Here is a 19,839-nt window from a genome sequence, read left to right as displayed (position 1 = left end):
CATGGCAGTATAAATGCAGGGTTTTATTTTTATTTTTTTCTGTGATAATTAAAATGAACAAAGCAAAAAGAAAAGATTCCCAAGCTCTCTTGGGAATTAGTGAATGAAATATCAGATGATGTTTGGTGATAAAGGCTACCTGCTTGTCCAACAGGCATCTGCATTTAGGGCAAAGGCTTTTTATCCAACAGTCTCCTTAAATAGGCGGTTCAACCAGATCACAGAAGCCAGACAGCCAGTTGTAACATCCAGGTTGTGACGGGATATTTTAACTACTACTTGCATCTATCACTGTTCTAGATGTTAGAAAGGGCAAAATCACCAGCAACAACTTCTAATGAAGGAAACTGTCAACAACAATGAATTCTCATAGAAAACCTTTCTCCTTTAGAGAGTTAGGAGTACTTTTTATAAATCAAGCTGTTTCTCAACCGTGTTTTTCAGCATAATGATTATTTTCTAGAGGGTAAAAGGAAAGCTTTAGAGGTTACATACCACGATTAGATCAAAAAGCTGTCATAGTGAAAACTTTAATCAGCTTTGCTGCCTCCTTTCAGTCTAAGGTTATATCTGCAGCTTCCATATGGGGCAGGGATTTCTACCCTCATCATTTACAAATGATGCCCCAGGGAGGCATTATGGAAAAGATCATGTTCCTTTGGGGTTGTTCACGGACTGTGGCCAAAGGATTCTTTCCAGTTACCCACCCAGATGGAATTTGTGGCAGTTTAACAGCCTGGACACGGACATGATAAAGTATAAAATATTGAATTTCTATGTGTCTCAGTGATTTCAGCTTTGATCTTCATTTTTGATTATGCAGTTAATCACGTCCGTGTCTGTCTGAGCCTGGTGCTCTGGAGGCGAATACTTTCCCATTTTTTTAGTCCTAAATACTTTATCCGATTTAAAAGGAATCCACAGTGTGAAACTTTAGCCTAGAAAAAAAATCAACATTCACTCTGCCAACCAAGTACTACATTGAACAACTGAGTTTCTATTTTATGATATTTCAGGAGTTTGACCAAGATGATGTCTGCACTCATTCCAACTGATTAGTGAAAAAGGAGATCCAAGTGGTGATGGACAAGACTGGCAACCCAGGACAGAAGGTATCTGTCTTCTATCCTTGATATGGTTACAAAGATAACATGGATTATTTGGATTTCCCCCCTAATTTTGGTAGTGCTCAGTGCAGGAACGTTGAAATCACAGACAAGCACAAAGGAAAAGAAAAATCACTCATAATCCTATCCTTTGGCCCATACCTGAATCAGTGAGTCTTGTCAATCTGCCCAGCCAAAATGGGCATCCCTCTTCTGTCTCTCCTCTTCGTTCTACCCCACTCCAGCTCAGCCTACTGTTCTCATCTCCTTTCTTTTCTGTCTAATAACATCTTATCCCTCATTTCTTTCCTCTCAGAATCTTCCATCAGCTCCAGGGATCTGTTCTCTTCCAGGGGCAAGCATCTCTCCACTATCTGTCATCCCAGAGCTCCTCCCTTGAGGGGGAGTTGGGGGCCTGAACAAAGAACTAAAGGCCCAAGTTGCACTCTTGTATTCTAGGAGGTCATAAGTCTGGAATTTTCCAGAACCATGCCCATTCCAAATATGTCATCCTGTCCTACCCATAAGTGTCCTTGTGTTGAACAGATCACAAAGTATTTGCAGATTCTCACTTCAAAAAAATAGGCATCACAGAGATCACATTTGTCTGTCATCTATTCGCCTACAAACTTTTTTTAAAAAATAAATTTATTTGTTTATTTTTGGCTTCATTGAGTCTTCGTTGCTACGTGCAGTCTTTCTCTAGTTGCGGCGAGCGGGGACTACTCTTCTTTGCGGTGTGCGGGCTTCTCACTGCGGTGGCTTCTCTTGTTGTGGAGCACAGACTCTAGGTTCACGAGTTTCAGTAGTTGTGGCACGTGGGCTCAGTAGTTGTGGCTTGCGGGCTCTAGAGCGCAGGCTCAGTAATTGTGGCACGGGCTTAGCTGCTCCACGGCATGTGGGATCTTCCTGGACCAGGGCTCGAACCCATGTTCCCTGCATTGGCAGGCAGATTCTTAACCACTGTGCCACCAGGGAAGTCCCCCTACTACAAACTTCTTAAATGAAATGTTTATTTGAACTGCTCCAATCTCTCTCTGGTAATTTTCCTATTTGCATTTCTAACACTCCAGCGAAGCTGCTTTCTGGATGTCTTTTTTCTCATCCCTGTCAACCACCCTGAATGCCACAGTGCTGTCCTAGCTGCTGTCTCCTTTGGCCCCTTATGTGATGCTGCCCTCTTCTGGGGAGCCTTCAGTCTTTCTCAAACTCACTCAGTATCTCCTCTCCCCTGGCGGAGGGCGGGGAATAATTTAATAACATTTGAAACGATGAACCCTGAAAGACCTAATTAAAATAAACAAGTTCTGATCCCCTTCCAAACAGTCTATGTGATCTGCCTTTGACTTTCAAAGGTTTCAAAGCTGAGTTCTCAGAAGCCTGACTGTGTTCCCCATCATCTTCCAAGAGGTTAAAATAATGTGTTTATTCTGCTCAATTTGGAGGTGACTTGCCATTTGAGGTGCTTATAATTCTTTTAAAATCAATTTGTAAGATTTTAGGTTTTCATATAGGAACCATAACACTCATGCAGCATCTCGACTAAGCCCTTGCAGTTTTAAGCTTTCATAACTTGGGTTACCATTTGAAAGAAGCAATTACGTTTCTAAATTTTCCTCTCATAGTTGATAAGAGTCTTCACTAGAACTAGTTACTCTTTTAAGTCACAAAGCCTGAAATAAAACTGTTTGGGGTATTATTGTGCATTGTATACATCTTAAACAGCAATAAATCTCTTTAAATCCCATTTACATGTTTCTACCAATAACATATTCCAGGTTGTTAATGTTAAAGTGCTTGCACATGTTATGAAGACTTTATGCACATACCATGTGACTATTCTGTTGTAGATATGAACATTTTTTTAAATTATTTATTTATTTATTTTTGGCTGTGTTAGGTCTTCGTTGCTGCATGTGGGCTTTCCTTAGTTGCGGCGAACGGGGACTACTCTTCGTTGCACTGTGTGGGCTTCTCATTGCGGTAGCTTCTGTTGTTGTGGAGCACGGGCTCTAGGCACGTGGGCTTCAATAGTTGTGGCGCATGGGCTTAGTTGCTCCATGGCATGTAGGATCTTCCTGGACCAGGGCTCGAACCCATGTCTCCTGCATTGGCAGGCAAATTCTTAACCACTGTGCCACCAGGGAAGCTCTAGATATGCACATTTAATCATTTAGTTTATATCTGTTCATTGTATTATTCTTTTAAAAGGGAGCATCACTGACTAAAGTATGTATAAACTTTATATAATGTTTGGATAACTCCCCTGGTCTTTTAACCACTAAGTATTCCTGCAGCGTACATTTGCTTTATTATGGGCTTTTACAGATGGTAACTTGTAAAATAAAATCCCCCCGCAAAATCCCTCATCTTTTTCCGTAGTATAAAAACCTTCTTGTATTCCTCAATCAGCTATTTTCCCAGAACATATCAGATGCAAACCTCATAGGCTGGAAATTGAGCATGTAAAATTACCCTTTTCATGAGTGAATAAGAACCTATTTTCTGAAATTACTGGGCTTAATTTATTTTTAATAGTGTATCATCACAATTCTTAAGTGTAGATAACAGAATCTACTCTACTTGAGTGAAGAAGGAAGGAAGTTTTCAAAGATACTAGAAAATTCACAGACCATTGAAAAACCAAGGGAGAAGAACAGACCCCAGGTTGGATTGTCAGAAAGAATTCTTGTAGCTACATCTCAAAACTGGCTACTGACCCCCAGATTATGCTGCTTCAGTCACAACCAGGAGCTGCTCCCACACTGACCTCAGAACCTCCCTCCTCTGTTGACACCCACATCAGCAAATGATGCCTGTGCCTTATCTTTTCTCATGTAACCCATGTGAATCCATGTCTCAAGTTAGCTTTCTGAACTCTAGTGGCAAAAAAGGCTGGAAAATGTAGTTTTAAAAAATTCTGTTGAAAATCATGACTTAGGAAACTATCAAAACGTGGAGAGGTTATCAAAATGTTTTGAAATTCGATTCCCATCAATTTAAACAGAACAAGTGGAAAACACAGAAAAGTAAAACTTCTCTGGAGAAAATAATTTTTCTTGATTGAATGAATTAGGTTAGGCCAATTTTAAATTTTCATTTTAATGATTTAGCACTTACATTAACAAATTAATCATCATTTCCCGACTTTTACAAATGTCATTTGCACCTCTTCTGCAAGGAAATTATGTTTCTGGTTGTGTTTAAATGTTGCCTTTTAGTTTCTCTCCACTGTAACATTTTCTGGTGCGGTTAATTAATTATTAAGATTCTTTTGATATGGACCATTTTTTAAAAGTCTTTATTGAATATGGTACAATATTGCTTCTGTTTTATATTTTTTGGGTTTTTGGCCGCGAGGCACGTGGGATCTTATCTTCTCGACCAGGGATCGAACCTGCACCCTCTGCGCTGGAAGGTGAAGTCTTAACCACTGGACCACCAAGGAAGTCTCAGGGTTATTTTATTAATACATCTTCTTACTGGAAAGATTCACTCAGATGGGAGCAAGTGTTTTATTTTTACATGTAACAGTGCATCCTCTTTGCGGGACCACTGGATATGTTTAGAGGTTCCCGTGACTACTCACAGTATTCAAAAGACAAAAAGAGAACACATGTGTTCCAAGATGATTTCAGAGCCAGAATGTTGTATAATCTTTCCCCCTCCCCTCCGCCATTTAGGACCAAAATTTTTTTTTTCCATTTAGGAGCCATTAACTTTTCACAATGTCTAAAAAGGCAGGTATTTCTCATACTCGCTTATTGTATCTTTGCTCCTTGTTTCAAAATAAAAGAAGAAATCAACCAATTAACAGATTTTGAACACATTAAATTGGCTTAAAAACATTCTGGGTAGGGCTTCCCTGGTGGCACAGTGGTTGAGAGTCCCCCTGCCGATTCAGGGGACACGGGTTCGTGCCGCAGTCCGGGAAGATCCCACATGCCGCGGAGCGGCTAGGCCCGTGAGCCATGGCCGCTGAGCCTGCATGTCCGGTGCCTGTGCTCCGCAACGTTAGAGGCTACAGCAGTGAGAGGCCCGCGTACCACACACACACACACAAAACATTCTGGGTAAAAAAAAAATAATCAGGGTTTATTAGTCCTCAATGATTGTAAAAGTACAGTCATTCTTAAGAACGTGTTCACATGTATACACTGCCCAGTTTTCTAATTTCCACAGCAAAATACTAACTGTACCTAGCCTTTACTAGAACATCCTTTTCACTGACAGTTTAGTTATTAGGAAAGTATGCTGTATGTTTTTCTTACTCCAACTTGTCAGCTAGGTGTTTGCCCTCAAGGATGACTATAAAACTGGTATGAAAGACATCCATCTCCCTGTGCTATGTGGCTGCTTCCCACTAGCTATCTATTTTACATTTGGTAGTGTATATATGTTCATGCCAATCTCTCACTTTGTCCCAGCTCACCCTTCCCCCTCCCTATGTCCTCAAGTCCATCCTCTAGTAGGTCTGCGTCTTTATTCCCATCTTGCCCCTAGGTTCTTCATGACCAGTTTTTTAATTTTTGTTTTGTTTTGTTTTGTTTTGTTTTTTAGATTCCATACATATGTGTTAGCATATAGTATTTATTTTTCTCTTTCTGACTTACTTCACTCTGTATGACAGACTCCAGGTCCATCCACCTCACTACAAATAACTCAATTTCTTTTCTTTTTATGGTTGAATAATATTCCATTGTATATATGTGCCACATCTTCTTTATCCATTCATCTGTCGATGGACACTTAAGTTGATTCCACGTCCTGGCTATTGTAAATAGAGCTGCAATGAACATTGTGGTACATGACTCTTTTTGAATTATGGTTTTCTCAGGGTATATGCCCAGTAGTGGGATTGCTGGGTTGTATGGTAGTTCTATTTTTAGTTCTTTAAGGAACCTCCATACTGTTCTCCATAGTGGCTGTATCAATTTACATTCCCACCAACAGTGCAAGAGTGTTTCCTTTTCTCCACACCCTCTCCAGCATTTATTGTTTGTAGATTTTTTGTTGATGACCATTCTGACTAGTGTGAGATGATATCTCATTGTAGTTTTGATTTGCCTTTCTCTAATGATTAGTGATGTTGCGCATTCTTTCATGTGTTTGTTGGCAATCTGTATATCTTCTTTGGAGAAATGTCTATTTAGGTCTTCTGCCCATTTTTGGATTGGGTTGTTTGTTTTTTTGATATTGAGCTGCATGAGTTGCTTGTAAATTTTGGAGATTAATCCTTTGTCAGTTGCTTCATTTGCAAATATTTTCTCCCATTCTGAGGATTGTCTTTTCGTCTTGTTTATGGTTTCCTTTGCTGTGCAAAAGCTTTGAAGTTTCATTAGGTCTCATTTATTTATTTTTGTTTTTATTTCCATTTCTCTAGAAGGTGGGCCAAAAAGGATCTTGCTGTGATTTATGTCATAGAGTATTCTGCCTATGTTTTCCTCTAAGAGTTTTATAGTGTCTGGCCTTACATTTAGGTCCTTAATCCATTTTGAGTTTAGTTTTGTGTATGATGTTAGGGAGTGTTCTAATTTCATTCTTTTACATGTAGCTGTCCAGTTTTCCCAGCACCACTTACTGAAGAGGCTGTCTTTTCTTCATTGTATATTCTTGCCTCCTTTATCAAAGATAAGGTGACTGTATATGCATGGGTTTATTTCTGGGCTTTCTATCCTGTTCCATTGATTTATATTTCTGTTTTTATGCCGGTACCATACTGTCTTGATTACTGTAGCTTTATAGTATAGTCTGAAGTCAGGGAGCCTGATTCCTCCAGCTCCGTTTTTCTTTCTCAAGATTGCTTTGGCTACGGGGTCTTTTGTGTTTCCACACAAATTGTGAAATTGTTTGTTCTAGTTCTGTGAAAAATGCCAGTGGTAGTTTGATAGGGATTGCAATGAATCTGTAGATTGCTTTGTGTAGTAGAGTCATTTTCACAATGTTGATTCTTCCAATCCAAGAACATGGTATATCTCTCCATCTATTTGTATCATCTTTAATTTCTTTCATGAGTGTCTTATAATTTATTTTCATGTTTTTGATTTTCTTTTAATTTTTCATATGTTCATTTCATATAGTCATTCACTTTGATTACATATTACAAAACTTTCAGCCCACAATGCAATGGAAAATTTTAAACGGATTCTTCACCAAAGATAGTTTGAGAAGCACTGGTCCTTTGGAGAATGGTCAAAGGCCTTTGGTCAACACCTTTGGAGAAGTACAAGGATGCACCCCCTATGTCTCCCCTTTGCCCCTCTGATATCTCTGCTTGAGGAAACAGGGAATGGGAAAACTAAAGTGTGAGGGGCAGAGGGCAGATGAGGTGGGGGGCAACTCAGAGGACAGGGAGGTCTTGTGCTTTCAGGAATACAGCCATTCCACACAGCAGCAGCATTTGGAAGTAGTCCTCCAAACTTTCTAGTGATGTCGGGCTGGACTGAGAACTGGAGACCCAGAAGACATGGGGAATGACTTTTAAATCAAACCGTTTCCTCTGCCTTTTAGTCAGATAACCTCAGTGCATCAGGAATGGGTACCAGCACATTCTGTTTCACTTCCAAATGAAATTGAGATGGTAGGCTCCAGGACAAATATGGTGACCAGGCAGCCTTTACTCCTGAAGAAAGAGGAACATTACCAGGAGCTCTGCAATGTGAACTTGGGCTTTTTTTTTGCCAAGACCTTGCTTAGAACTGAACATCTCCAAGTCTGTAGCCAGAGAAGATGTTCCTCACTTTCTGAAGGGGCAGCCGAGAAAATCTGAAGGTGAGTTCATTTAATTACACAGTTATTCCTTTATTCTTTGGTCCATAAATATTTCTTTACTGATCTTTTTCTTCTGCGTTTGAAAATCTTTACAGGGAACTCATATTTGGTTTATCTTTATCTATGGGAGTTTGGGGGGCCTACACTGAGGATGCTTTCCTCCAAGATTTGAGTTAGCTGTTCTATCTAGCCGAAGACTTATTTAACAGATAGCACACTGATACCAGCGTTTCCCCTTAGGACGTTGCTCTCATTGATATCTGCTTACCACTGTCCTAAACCAATTGGCCTAAACCACCAGGGACAAAATTGTATGCAAAGTCCAAAATTTTGCATTTATTGGCTTATTGCAATGAGAGATATCGCACAGCGGAGGAAATGTGAAGCATCTCACCAAAAGAAGGGAAAAAAATTGAATTATTATTATAGGATTTGGGTGCAAGGGTTGAGCTCAAATGAAATTTAAATGAAGCAGTGGTGTTTTAAATTTTTTTTTAATTTTAAATTTATTGTGGTACAATGTACATCACATTTTAACCATTTTTAAGTGTACGGTTTAGTGGAATTAAATACATTTACATTGTTGCACAACCGTTGCCACTATGCAGCCCCAGAACTTTTTCATCTTGCAAAACTGAAGATCTATACCCATTCAACTTTAACTCTCCTTTCTACTTTCCCCCTGTACCCCTGGTAGCCACTATCCTACTTTGTGTCTCTATGAATTTGACTATTCTAGGTCCCTCATATAAGTGAAATCATACAACATTTGTCCTTTTCTGTCTGGCTGATTTCATTTAACATGATGTTGAAGCTGAGTTTCGATAGGCTGTGTATAAAAGTGTTAACATCAGGTCTGGACTGTGACGTAGACCCAGGGTCTTGTTCCTTGAAATCCAGAAATCTCACTCCCAGTTGTCCACAGCCTCTCTTCAGTCTCCTCTCTTGCCACTCTTCCTCAGCAGATGCTAAACATCAGCATCACCAAATGCCTTCTGTTCCCAGAACAAATATGTGAATATTTGCACATGTTGTTTTTTTCTGCCGGAACATTAGGCCATCCTTCAGTTCTCCCCTTAGAAACCCCCTCCTCTGGGAAGTCTTCCTGAATGTCCCCAAGACTGGGGGAGTCGCCAGGCCTTTGGACTCCCATAGGATCCTGACCTTGTCTGCAACATAACACTCATCATGCTGAATTGTCACTGTCTTTTTATGTGTTAGTCTTCACCAGATGACAAAGGCAAAAACCATCGCACCTCTGCACACCTCACTCCAGATCTGGCATATAACTATTTTAAAATGTATATTGAATTAATAACAATGGCAGTCACCATTTATTGAGTGCCTATTACCGCAAGGCACAAATATTCACTGATACAGGTAATATTAGCATTCTTGTTTTAGAAATGAGGAAAGTGAGCCTCAGAAGGTTAAGTGCATGCCCAGGTCACATAGCTAATGGGTTACAGAGGCTGGGTTCAAACCTGGACCCCCTGTCTCTGAAGCCAACGTGCTTAAGCACCATGTCATGTGTGTTCAGAGCTCACACCGCCCATTTGAACCCCACTTTAGTTATGAGGGAAAAAAAGGAGAAACATTTAGTCTTGTGGTGGAGGTGAATTTAGAGAAAAGAGAGGGTAGTTGGTGCAGGTACAAACTGGAAGAAGGATGGATGGAGAGATTGAATTGGACATCATGGAAATATCCTCTTCTCCTGGCCAAACCACAGAAAGTCTTGAAGATGTAATAAAAGTAGCACATTCAAACAAGAACAAACTGGGTTAGGTCAGTATCCTGTGATGGGATCTGCTCCATCAGTGTTACGATCTTGTCTGAAGAAGTCAGCTGGGTTTACCAGGCTGGTGTTTGTTCCCTTTTTAAAAATATTTTTGTTTAAATGCAATCTTAAATTTTAGACAATCAATATATGTCAATTAAGAAAAAGTCAGAAAAGACAGGTGAGAAAAAATAAAAAGTAAGAAATAAGAAGTACAAATACTGTTTCAAGACCGTTTCTTCTAGAATGTAATTCCACATTTCTAAATAACATGTTTATAACTACATTGCTTGATTGCTCAATTTAGGCATTATCTATTAGGGTTTAACAATTTTATATTACTCTCTACACACACAGGCAACCTTCAAAATCTTTGTGCTTTAAAAAAATTGATATTCAATGTCTCCCTTATTATGTTTTTTTTTGGTTTGTTTTTTTGGGGGGGTTTTGTGGTACACAGGCCTCTCACTGTTGTGGCCTCTCCCATTGCAGAGCACAGGCTCCGGACGCGCAGGCTCAGCAGCCATGGCTCACGGGCCCAGCCGCTCCGCGGCATGTGGGATCTTCCTGGAGCAGGGCACGAACCCGTGTCCCCTGCATCGGCAGGTAGACTCTCAACCACTGCACCACCAGGGAAGCCCTCTTTTATTATGACTAGGTAAAATATCATTCACAGCTGAGCCCCAGAGTGTGCTATGATTACATTGCTTTTCTTTTGAGACATTCTATTTATCCCAGCTTTAATACTCGCCTCATTTCACCATTTGTTTACTCCCTGTGTATCTGTCACTAATTCATCCCCATCCTGTCTGATGGACCTGTGAAACGCACCTCAATACAGCAACTGCACACCAAGTAATCCATTGGTTTCTTTTGTTTTCTAAGACCTTGCTCCTGGAATGCTCTGCCCTCCTGTTTCACTCTGTGTTACTTGGTCTTTGGACCTCCTGACCAGCTGTCTCTTTGGGAGTTCCTCATCATTATCCTGGAAATGCCCTTGGCTACCCTCTGTGTTGGACCCCTGTGTACTGGGTACACGGCTTCCTCTCTCTTGATTAATGCATTAACTTTAGGAAGGTAAATTTTCCCGTAGCTTCCTGAAGAAGGTACATGAATGATATTAACGGTAGTTTTTCATTGTCTCTATTCCCTCTGAGTTCTCTTCTTTCTTTCTGTTTTGTCCTGTTTATTTTCATGTTAGAGGTTATTCCCATATATCAGTTGATCCTTGGCGATTATTTGTATTTAAGAGGGGGAGACTAAAAAGTGCCAGAGGCTCGAGGGGGCTTGTGGAGTGGACAGAGACCTGGATGGTTGGGTGACGGGTTCCCCTAGTGTCAGGGTGCGTAGGTAGGCTTTTCTCTCAGCTAGTTTGCCTGAGAGAAGGAGAATCCAAGCTCTTGCCTGTAGGTTATAAGGCTGGAGCTTCACATGTCAATGTGGAGGCTTTCATTTATCCTCACATTTTCACTCTAGCACCCTGTTTCTGCTCTCAGCTGTACCTAGCTCCTTCGCATCTTCGTTTCAAGCTCTTCAGAGAATAAACTTCCAGCCAGGAATGGAGAAGAGCAACTCCTGACAAGTGGGGCAGGACACAGGACAGGGAATCTGGAACCAACTCCTTGTACAGAGTTTGAAGCAACCCCTTGTTTCAGACTCACCTGCAACCCCACCTTCAGAGGTACCTGGTATCTTTAATTCCTGCTCCTTTCTGGGGTTATTATTTCTTGTTGAGTTCTACCCTCTGCAGTCAGTGAGCAGAACAGAGAAAGCTGACTACTAAATTGGTTATTATTCATCCATACAGTTTTTTTTTTAAATTATTTATTTATTTATTTATTTCTTGTTGTGTTGGGTCTTCGTTGCTGCGTGCGGGCTGTCTCTAGTTGTGGTGAGCAGGGGCTACTCTTCGTTGCAGTGCACGGGCTTCTCCTTGCGGTGGTTTCTCTTGTTGCAGAGCATGGGCTCTAGGCGCACGGGCTTCAGTAGTTGTGGCACGCAGGCTCAGTACTTGTGGCTCGTGGGTTTTAGAGCACAGGTTCAGTAGTTGTGGTGCACGGGCTTAGTTGCTCTGCGGCATGTGGGATCTTCCTGGACCAGGGCTCAAACCATGGGGGACATGGGTTCGTGCCCCGGTCCGGGAGGATCCCACATGCCGTGGAGCAGCTAGGCCCGTGAGCCATGGCCGCTGAGCCTGTGCGTCCGGAGCCTGTGCTCCGCAACAGCAGAGGCCACAACAGTGAGAGGCCCGCGTACCGCAAAAAAAAAAAAAAAAAAAAAAAAAAAGGGATGGGAAGCAGATTTCACATAAAGTCTCCAGCTCTCTGGCTTCTCTTGGCAACTGGAAGGTCCAGCAGTGCTGGACTACCCATCTGGAATGGACAACACCAACTAGAACTGGGGAATGGATACCCCTGTAGTTGGGTCACATAATTTCAGTCCATCACTGTCCCTACTTATCCCACTTCATTCATTTATGTGCCTGCTTTGACCCTGAATACATTGGAGCTTTTGGCTTCAACTTTAACCCATGATGGTGAGTGGGGTTTTAGGGACCATTCTGATGTTTTCGTAAGAAGAAAAAAAGTCTGGGTTTTACCCTACCTAGTAAATCTCATCTCGCCCTTCCCCGCCCTCCTTCAGAATGTATGATCTATCTCATGTTTGAGTTCAAACAATGGATGGGAGACAATTATACATAAATACTTTCACTTTTCTGCAAAGTCTGGGTTTTCTGAGCAAAAAGCACTAGGAGACTAGGTTGAAAGATGACTGAATGGCAAACATGCTTTGGAAGTTAGAAATAAGCTATTGCTCCAGAAAGACCGAAGCTGGCTTCGCCAAGAGCTGTTTACTTACTTAATAGGGTAAAAAACAAACAAACAAAAGCCAGAGACACATTTCCCCCTTCTCCTGGAGACACTTGCTTACATTTCATAGTGAAGGTCTCTTTTTCTCAGAATGGAAAGATGGGTTGAACTGCCAGCCCTCTATACATAAGCTTTGAGTCTCATAATTTCAGGGTCTCCTCCTACGGTGCAGCCTCACTACCGGTGCAGGTAAGCACCTGGTTCTCATTTGTGTCAACCTGTGGGAAATCGGGCTGCAGGGAACTGGCACTATGATGCCCTGTGGGTGATAAGTGCTCTGCTTTCTGATCCAGAGGCCATGTGTTTCCAGAAGGAATATAAATATAAATAAATAAATAAATATCACCATATATACGCAAATGTTATAACTATAAAACAGAGATATATACATATATATAACATAGATATATATAAAAAACAACATTGTATATAAAACAACAACCCTCTTCAGTGGCAGTAGTTTTGTGTAATCATTCTGTACCCACTGTCACGGGGATCACACCTGGAAAAACTCTTCATTTTGACAACTTTTCCTCAAACCTCAGCACCAAGATCACTCCATCGCCATCCCCTGGCTTAAGGCCGACTGTGTTCACTCTACTACTAAGAATATCTGATAATAATAATAATAATTTTTGGGACTTCCCTGGTGGCGCAGTGGTTAAGAATTGCCTGCCAATGCAGCAGACACGGGTTCAAGCCCTGGTCCTGGAAGATCCCACATGCCGCGGAGCAACTAAGCCTGTGCACCACAACTACTGAGCCCATGTGTCACAACTACTGAAGCCCGTGCTCCTAGAGGCCGTGCTCCGCAACAAGAGAAGCCACTGAAATGAGAAGCCTGAGCAGTGCAACAAAGAGCAGCTTCTGCTCGCCACAACTAGAGAAAGGAAGGAAGCAAGGAAGACCCAATGCAGCCAGAAATAAATAAATAAATTTATTTATTTTAAAAAAAAAATAATTTTTCTCGTTACAGTGTTTTCCTCTTCTAATATGATGTATAGTGCCAGAGAATTGAGGTAAGAGTAGTTTGAGCATTTTTAACTTAAGGATTAACCAAAGAATCTTGTTAGAGACAAATCCTATCGAAGAACTCAGAGCCCAGAGCTTCCGTGGTGGCACAGTGGTTGAGAGTCCGCCTGCCAATGCAGGGGACATGGGTTCGTGCCCCGATTCGGGAAGATCCCACATGCCGCGGAGCGGCTGGGCCCGTGAGCCATGGCCAGCCGCTGAGCCTGCGCGTCCGGAGCCTGTGCTCCGCAACGGGAGAGACCACAGCAGTGAGAGGCCCGCATACTGCAAAAAAAAAAAAAAACTCAGAGCCCAAATCCTGAGCATATATTTTGGAAAAACCACAACTCACATACAGTTTATAGGGGAGCTAATTTCTGGGAAAATTATATCTTGACAGGTATATTTCTTTTCTGGGGTGTTTCCCGTTGTCCACATAATGAAGTGAGTAGCTCTTTTGGACATATTTAATTTTTCTTGTTTTAATGTATTGAGAAATGAGGTAATCCTTTTTCCATTGGTAGAAAGATTTTCCTAGTTGTCTCATTTGTAAGTAAAGCGTTTGGAAAGAGCCTTGCAATTCTCTCAACTGACTCTTCTATATTCTATGAGCCTTTGAGAAAATGCATAGGTACTGCTTAGTGTTGAAAAAAGGACTTTATTGGCCTAAAAAATAAATAAATGAAATAACTGCTGCTACTGCAGAAGTGTTTAAGCACTGGGAGAATCTGTATTTTGAGAGATGGAAGAAAGACATCTAGGTACTGAAACTAGGGGATTATACTGCATCTCACCTGTTTCTAATGCCTGTTTCTAGTGTCAGTTTCCTTTTCCTTTCCTCTTACACACAGGTGGCAACAGAATGAAAATTAAACATAGAGCTCTCAATTACCACTCGTGATCTATGCCTGTAAATATACTGATATAATTAGTTATCAAATCTCTATACCCGGAGGGTGGGGTGGTGGAGGGGGAAGGCCAGAGTGAAAACTGTAAAGTTAGAGTTCATAGCTTAACCAACCAAAAAGCTGAATATTATATATTGGGTTACACTGACCTCTAGAGGTTGATAATAATATAAACTTGCTTAATTTGAAAATAGTTGGAGGGCCAAGGAGAATTAAAAACCATTTCGGGAGCTAACTCTCAAGTGTATAGTGAGGCACATTTATAAGCCACTCTCAACAAAACAATTCAGCCAAATAATGAGGAACAGTTGTGTTCTGCATACAAATTCTGGGTTGGTTTGCAGCCTAACGATCACTATTACAGTAAATGTAACAGCAATTTTAAGCTGTTCTAAGTGGGAATTTTAAAAATCTTAGATCAATTCTATGGAAAGAGAATAGAAATAAAACAGAAAGTAAACAGAAAAGAATAGAAATTTTAAAAAACTTAAAAGTTTTATTGTTTACAATGTAGAACCTTTATTTTAAACATATAACCATGAATCTTTACATATGTTAACATTGGTTTTCGTTTTGTTTTGTTTTTGCGGTACGCGGGCCTTTCACTGTTGTGGCCTCTCCCGTTGCGGAGCACAGGCTCCGGACGCGCAGGCTCAGCGGCCATGGCTCACGGGCCCAGCCTCTCCGCGGCATGTGGGATCCTCCCGGACCGGGGCACGAATCTGTGTCCCCTACATCGGCAGGCAGACTCTCAACCACTGCGCCACCAGGGAGGCCCCATTAACATTGTTTTTTAAAAGTATTGTCTTACCCTGGTTCTTAAAAGACACCAGGAATAAGATTTGAGTTTTTAAAACTGTGATCTCCAGGATAACTTTGTACTTTAAAGGACTTCCTAAAGAGAATCTTAAAATTTCTTCAGATTACTTTATTAATATGATATGCATATGTGTTTCTGCATTCATTTGTTTTCTCTTTCCTTTTAGTTCCCTCAGCCACCATTGTCACCCCTGCCTGTGAGATCTGGTCTCCTTACTATACCCCCAAATCATAAGGATCAGAAAGAGAGAGAAAGAAATATTCCAAGCTTCATATCTTTCATACCTAAGTTCTCAGAGCCTGTTAGTCGATCTGATGAGTTTAGACCATCAAACAAGCAGAAGGAAGCACCGTTCAAGGTGTTGGAGGATCAGACTCTCAGGTCATTTGATAACTCTGTCTGGTCCAGAAACATGTGCTCTTTTTGGAAGGCTCACCATCACAGACAACACCTGGAGACAGAGGAGAGTAGGAAATCCAAGGAAACAGAGCGATGTGTCAACATTGAAATCTCTCACTTTGAAAAAGGACAGTTTTTGGTGTCCTTTGAGAATTTCAAGGAAGGCAATTTTCCTACAGATAGGGAAGTGGATATTGACTGCCATGGTGCTGAAGTGAGAAGAGCAGAAGAGAACACTCAATCTCTTTCATCAGCAAAGAAAGAGGGTTCAGTAGCCAGAAACTATGAACAAGATTCAGAAGCTGGATATATCAAACCAGTCAAGTTCCAAGAAGCCCTGCATTCAGAAATAACTCTAAGCCAGGATGAAGGGACTAGAAATGACAAAGCTGATTCAAAAACTGCTTCAGCACATAAAGGGGAAGTAATTGAGCCAAATCATATTTCAGAAGAGTATACTGTTCTTAAAAGTTTGTCCAATATAGTTCCTCAGGACCCCATTGAAAAGCTCCCAGAAGATCACAGAAGCATGGAGACAAACATAAAAATATCAGTAGCAGAGGCAACCAAACCAATAATGAATGGGATGGTGCTTCTTATCCACATCAATTTCCCTGGAGATGAAACTCTCAAGGAACCAACAATAACTAAACCAAGCCTCCAAAAAAGAAAGGGCACCCTTCATAACAACAGTAGCTTCAACATACTTGAAGACCAAGAAATGACAGGCATAAAATGAAAACCCATAGAAATAAGTTGGATTCAAAGACCAAGGCTAGTAACAGGACACCTCAGAATTTCATGGTTTCCATTGAAAGTCCCATGAAGCCTACCATGCACAAAACCAGCATTAAAAACTCAACTTTTTCCTGCTCTGGGGCTTGTGGACCCCAGACCTCGGCAATCACCAAAGTTTCAAAAGAGAATGCCACAGATAGAAAAGAAGCAATCCACTTACCGGGCTTTGGAACCTAAAAAGCAATCATTCCCTTGCATCTGTAAAAATCCAGGAATAAAAAAGTCTTCTGGGGCTTCCCTGGTGGCGCAGTGGTTGATAGAGTCTGCCTGCCGATGCAGGGGACGCAAGTTTGTGCCCAGGTCCGGGAAGATCCCACATACCGCGGAGCGGCTGGGCCCGTGAGCCACGGCCTCTGAGCCTGTGCGTCTGGAGCCTGTGCTCCACAACGGGAGAGGCCACAGCAGTGAGAGGCCCACGTACTGCAAAAACAAAAAGAAAAAAAAAAAGAAAAGAAAAGCGTTGCCAGCCTGTAAGTAGCAATGACACTGAAAATGGTGATGGTATTTCAGAACCAGAATAGCAGATAAAGTCTTCAGGAAACGACTTTCTATCTTCCAAAGATGAAGTTCAGCCCATGAACATGGTTCAGACTCATGAGCAGTCCATCGAACAGAACGAATTCCTTCCTGTCTCAGATTTGTCCATTGTTGAGGAAGTCTTGATGAAGGAGACATTTCTAGCAATCAGATACTTGCCACGAGCCTCAGAGATCTGCATGAACTCGAAGAGCAACATCACCAAACCCCATTTGTCCTTTCAGAAAACAGCTGGGCACTGCCCAGTGAGAAGAGTTCCAGCAAGCATGTACTGCAAGAAAAGCAGACTATAGTATCTCCTGGTGAAACTAATGCCAATCAAATTTTAACTAACGATGTAGAGTTTGATAGTGTTTCAGATAAGTCTAAAACACTTATGAGTTTCTCTTTCCAAGAGAAACAAGAAAGTGCATCTTCTCAAGCATATCAACGTTGGGCACATTCTTTGGATCATGTTAGTTTGGCTAGTAAGTCAATTCCATGTCAAACATTTGGAAAAACCTTAAATGATGCATATTCAATTTCCCAAGAAATTCTAGACCCTGTAAAGAATGAAGAATCGTCAGATGAACTGTTAGGTTGTCTAGCTGCAGAACTACTAGCTCTTGACGAGAAAGATAACAACTCTTGCCAAATAATGGCAGATGAAACAGATCCTGAAAGCCGAAATCTTGCCCTTAGTAAGAGAGGAAATACCATGCAAGAATTAGGCGGAGAGACAACTGTCAAAATACAGGTGGGTATAATTAGAATCAGAGATTCATGGGGGCGGGAAGGGATCTCAGAGACAATCTGTTTCAAACCCCTTATTTTCAAACGAGGAATCAGTAACCCTAAACAATTAAATAGTTTCATCAAGATCTCATTGTTTGGTTGCAAGTTTGGAATCCAGGTCTCCTGACTCTCATGCTAAGACGTTTTCATTATGTTGCCTTACTTCTAGAATTTAGCTAGCCTGACACTGCAATGGAATCACTTTGGTTACATTAATATAGCAAAGCTACTTATTGAAATAGGTAGATATTATATTCAGTGATGATGTTTTTAATCAACAAGTAACAGCAGGGAGATAATTATGGGTAAACCATTACTCTAAGTGGTGTGTGAGATAGAAAGAAATTAACACAGCCCCCGAAGTAGCTCACCATCTAGTTCCAAAAGACATATGAAAACATGAAAAGCTCATTTCTCAAAGATTCCCTGCACCTGAGCATTTGTTCCCAAATGGTTTACTTTAACACAAAAATATTGATGCCTCCTGTGTTTTTGGTATTGGGATAAGAACTGAAGACATGGTAGGGTACAAGCCTTAGCCATGGCTCTCAGGGAAGCATAAACAACAATCCTGAACACATTTTTAAAAAATTTGGTTGGCACTGGAGTGGGGCGGTGAGAAGACTATCAGCAGGTAGTAAGGTTACGTTTGTTTTAGTTCTCACTGAAGTATATGAGCCTCCTGTTCTACTAAATTTTAAAGACAAACAGTGGGTTTAGCTGAAACATCATTTACTGTACATTAACTCAGGTTATATCACACTCTTTCAGGATCAGGAATCCTTTAAAATAATTGATCAGAAGAATACACAAGGTAAATAATTATACCATAGCTAAGTTTATTGAGAACTTACCACGTATGAGTGAGACACATCATCCTTTCTATACTTCCTAACAGCTCCATGAGATCAATACTAAAGGTAATAACAAGTCCCCATTTTGCAGATGAGGAAACTGAGGTTTAGAAAGTCACGCAGGTAGTGAGTGGTGGGGACAGGAATTTCTGATTCCAGCCCCACACTTAATTACTACACAGTGGGAATATTCCTGGTTGTAAAAGGCCAGCTTCACCCTCATGTGAACCTGGTCTTGGCTGGGACGTGGACAGTGATTCACAGAGGCTGCCAGGCTTGGGTGGGAGTTGGGGGTACGTGTGTGCATGCCTGTGTGTCTGAGATGGGTCCACCAGCCTGCCATTTCACGTTCAAGAAAAGCTAACAAGCTAGTAAATACAATCAGCCCATAACCCTACCCTGCAATCACAGAGTCAAAAGCTGACCTTTTGTGACCTTTTCACTTCTAAGCAATCCTTAAATTTCAGTTTGGATAGAAACATGAGAGGCTGGGGAGGAGGAACCCAAATGGCCCTCTGGAGGCACCCGTGCTCATTCCCGAGGAAGGAGATCCTGTGCAATGTCTTATTCTTTTTTTTTTTTTTTTTTTTTTTTTGTGGTATGCGGGCCTCTCACCGTTGTGGCCTCTCCCGTCGCGGAGCACAGGCTCCGGATGCGCAGGCTCAGCAGCCATGGCTCACGGGCCCAGCCGCCCCGCGGCATATGGGATCCTCCCAGACCGGGGCACGAACCCGTATCCCCTGCATCGGCAGGCGGACTCTCAACCACTGCGCCACCAGGGAGGCCCTTATTCTTTTTTTTTTTTTTTTTTTTTTTTTTTTTTTTTTTGCTGTATGCGGGCCTCTCACTGCTGTGGCTTCTCCCGTTGCGGAGCACAGGCTCCGGATGCGCAGTCTCAGCGGCCATGGCTCACGGGCCCAGCCTCTCCGCGGCATGTGGGATCTTCCCAGACCGGGGCACGAACCCGTGTCCTCTGCATCGGCAGGCGGACTCTCAACCACTGCGCCACCAGGGAAGCCCTATTCTTTTCTTTTTAAATAAAGTTTATTTATTTATTTATTTGGCTGTGTTGGATCTTCGTTGCTGCACGTGGGCTTTCTCTATTTGCAGTGAGCGGGGGCCACTCTTCATCGCGGTGTGCGGGCCTCTCACTGTCACGGCCTCTCTTGTTGTGGAGCACAGGCTCCAGATGCGCAGGCTCAGTAGTTGTGGCT

General features: G+C 41.8%; 1 protein-coding gene across 1 annotated transcript in view; it reads left to right on the top strand.

Annotated features, from left to right (window-relative positions):
- The window catches only part of MAP3K19 (mitogen-activated protein kinase kinase kinase 19), a gene marked incomplete at its 3' end in the record, with an annotated part of 42,879 nt that overhangs the window by 15,166 nt on the left and 7,874 nt on the right, over nucleotides 1-19,839 (top strand). The window contains 13 exon segments of the mRNA XM_079710695.1: nucleotides 1,017-1,046; nucleotides 1,052-1,112; nucleotides 4,114-4,135; nucleotides 7,617-7,776; nucleotides 7,778-7,877; nucleotides 13,501-13,527; nucleotides 13,530-13,543; nucleotides 15,430-16,378; nucleotides 16,381-16,514; nucleotides 16,516-16,706; nucleotides 16,909-16,978; nucleotides 16,982-17,117; nucleotides 17,120-17,733. Coding sequence (XP_079566821.1) covers nucleotides 1,017-1,046; nucleotides 1,052-1,112; nucleotides 4,114-4,135; nucleotides 7,617-7,776; nucleotides 7,778-7,877; nucleotides 13,501-13,527; nucleotides 13,530-13,543; nucleotides 15,430-16,378; nucleotides 16,381-16,514; nucleotides 16,516-16,706; nucleotides 16,909-16,978; nucleotides 16,982-17,117; nucleotides 17,120-17,733 — 2,508 coding nt within the window.

Source organism: Hyperoodon ampullatus, assembly GCF_949752795.1.
Source record: "Hyperoodon ampullatus genome assembly, chromosome: 8".
NCBI classification, from domain to species: domain Eukaryota; kingdom Metazoa; phylum Chordata; class Mammalia; order Artiodactyla; family Ziphiidae; genus Hyperoodon; species Hyperoodon ampullatus.
This window is presented reverse-complemented; position numbering and strand designations above follow the sequence as displayed.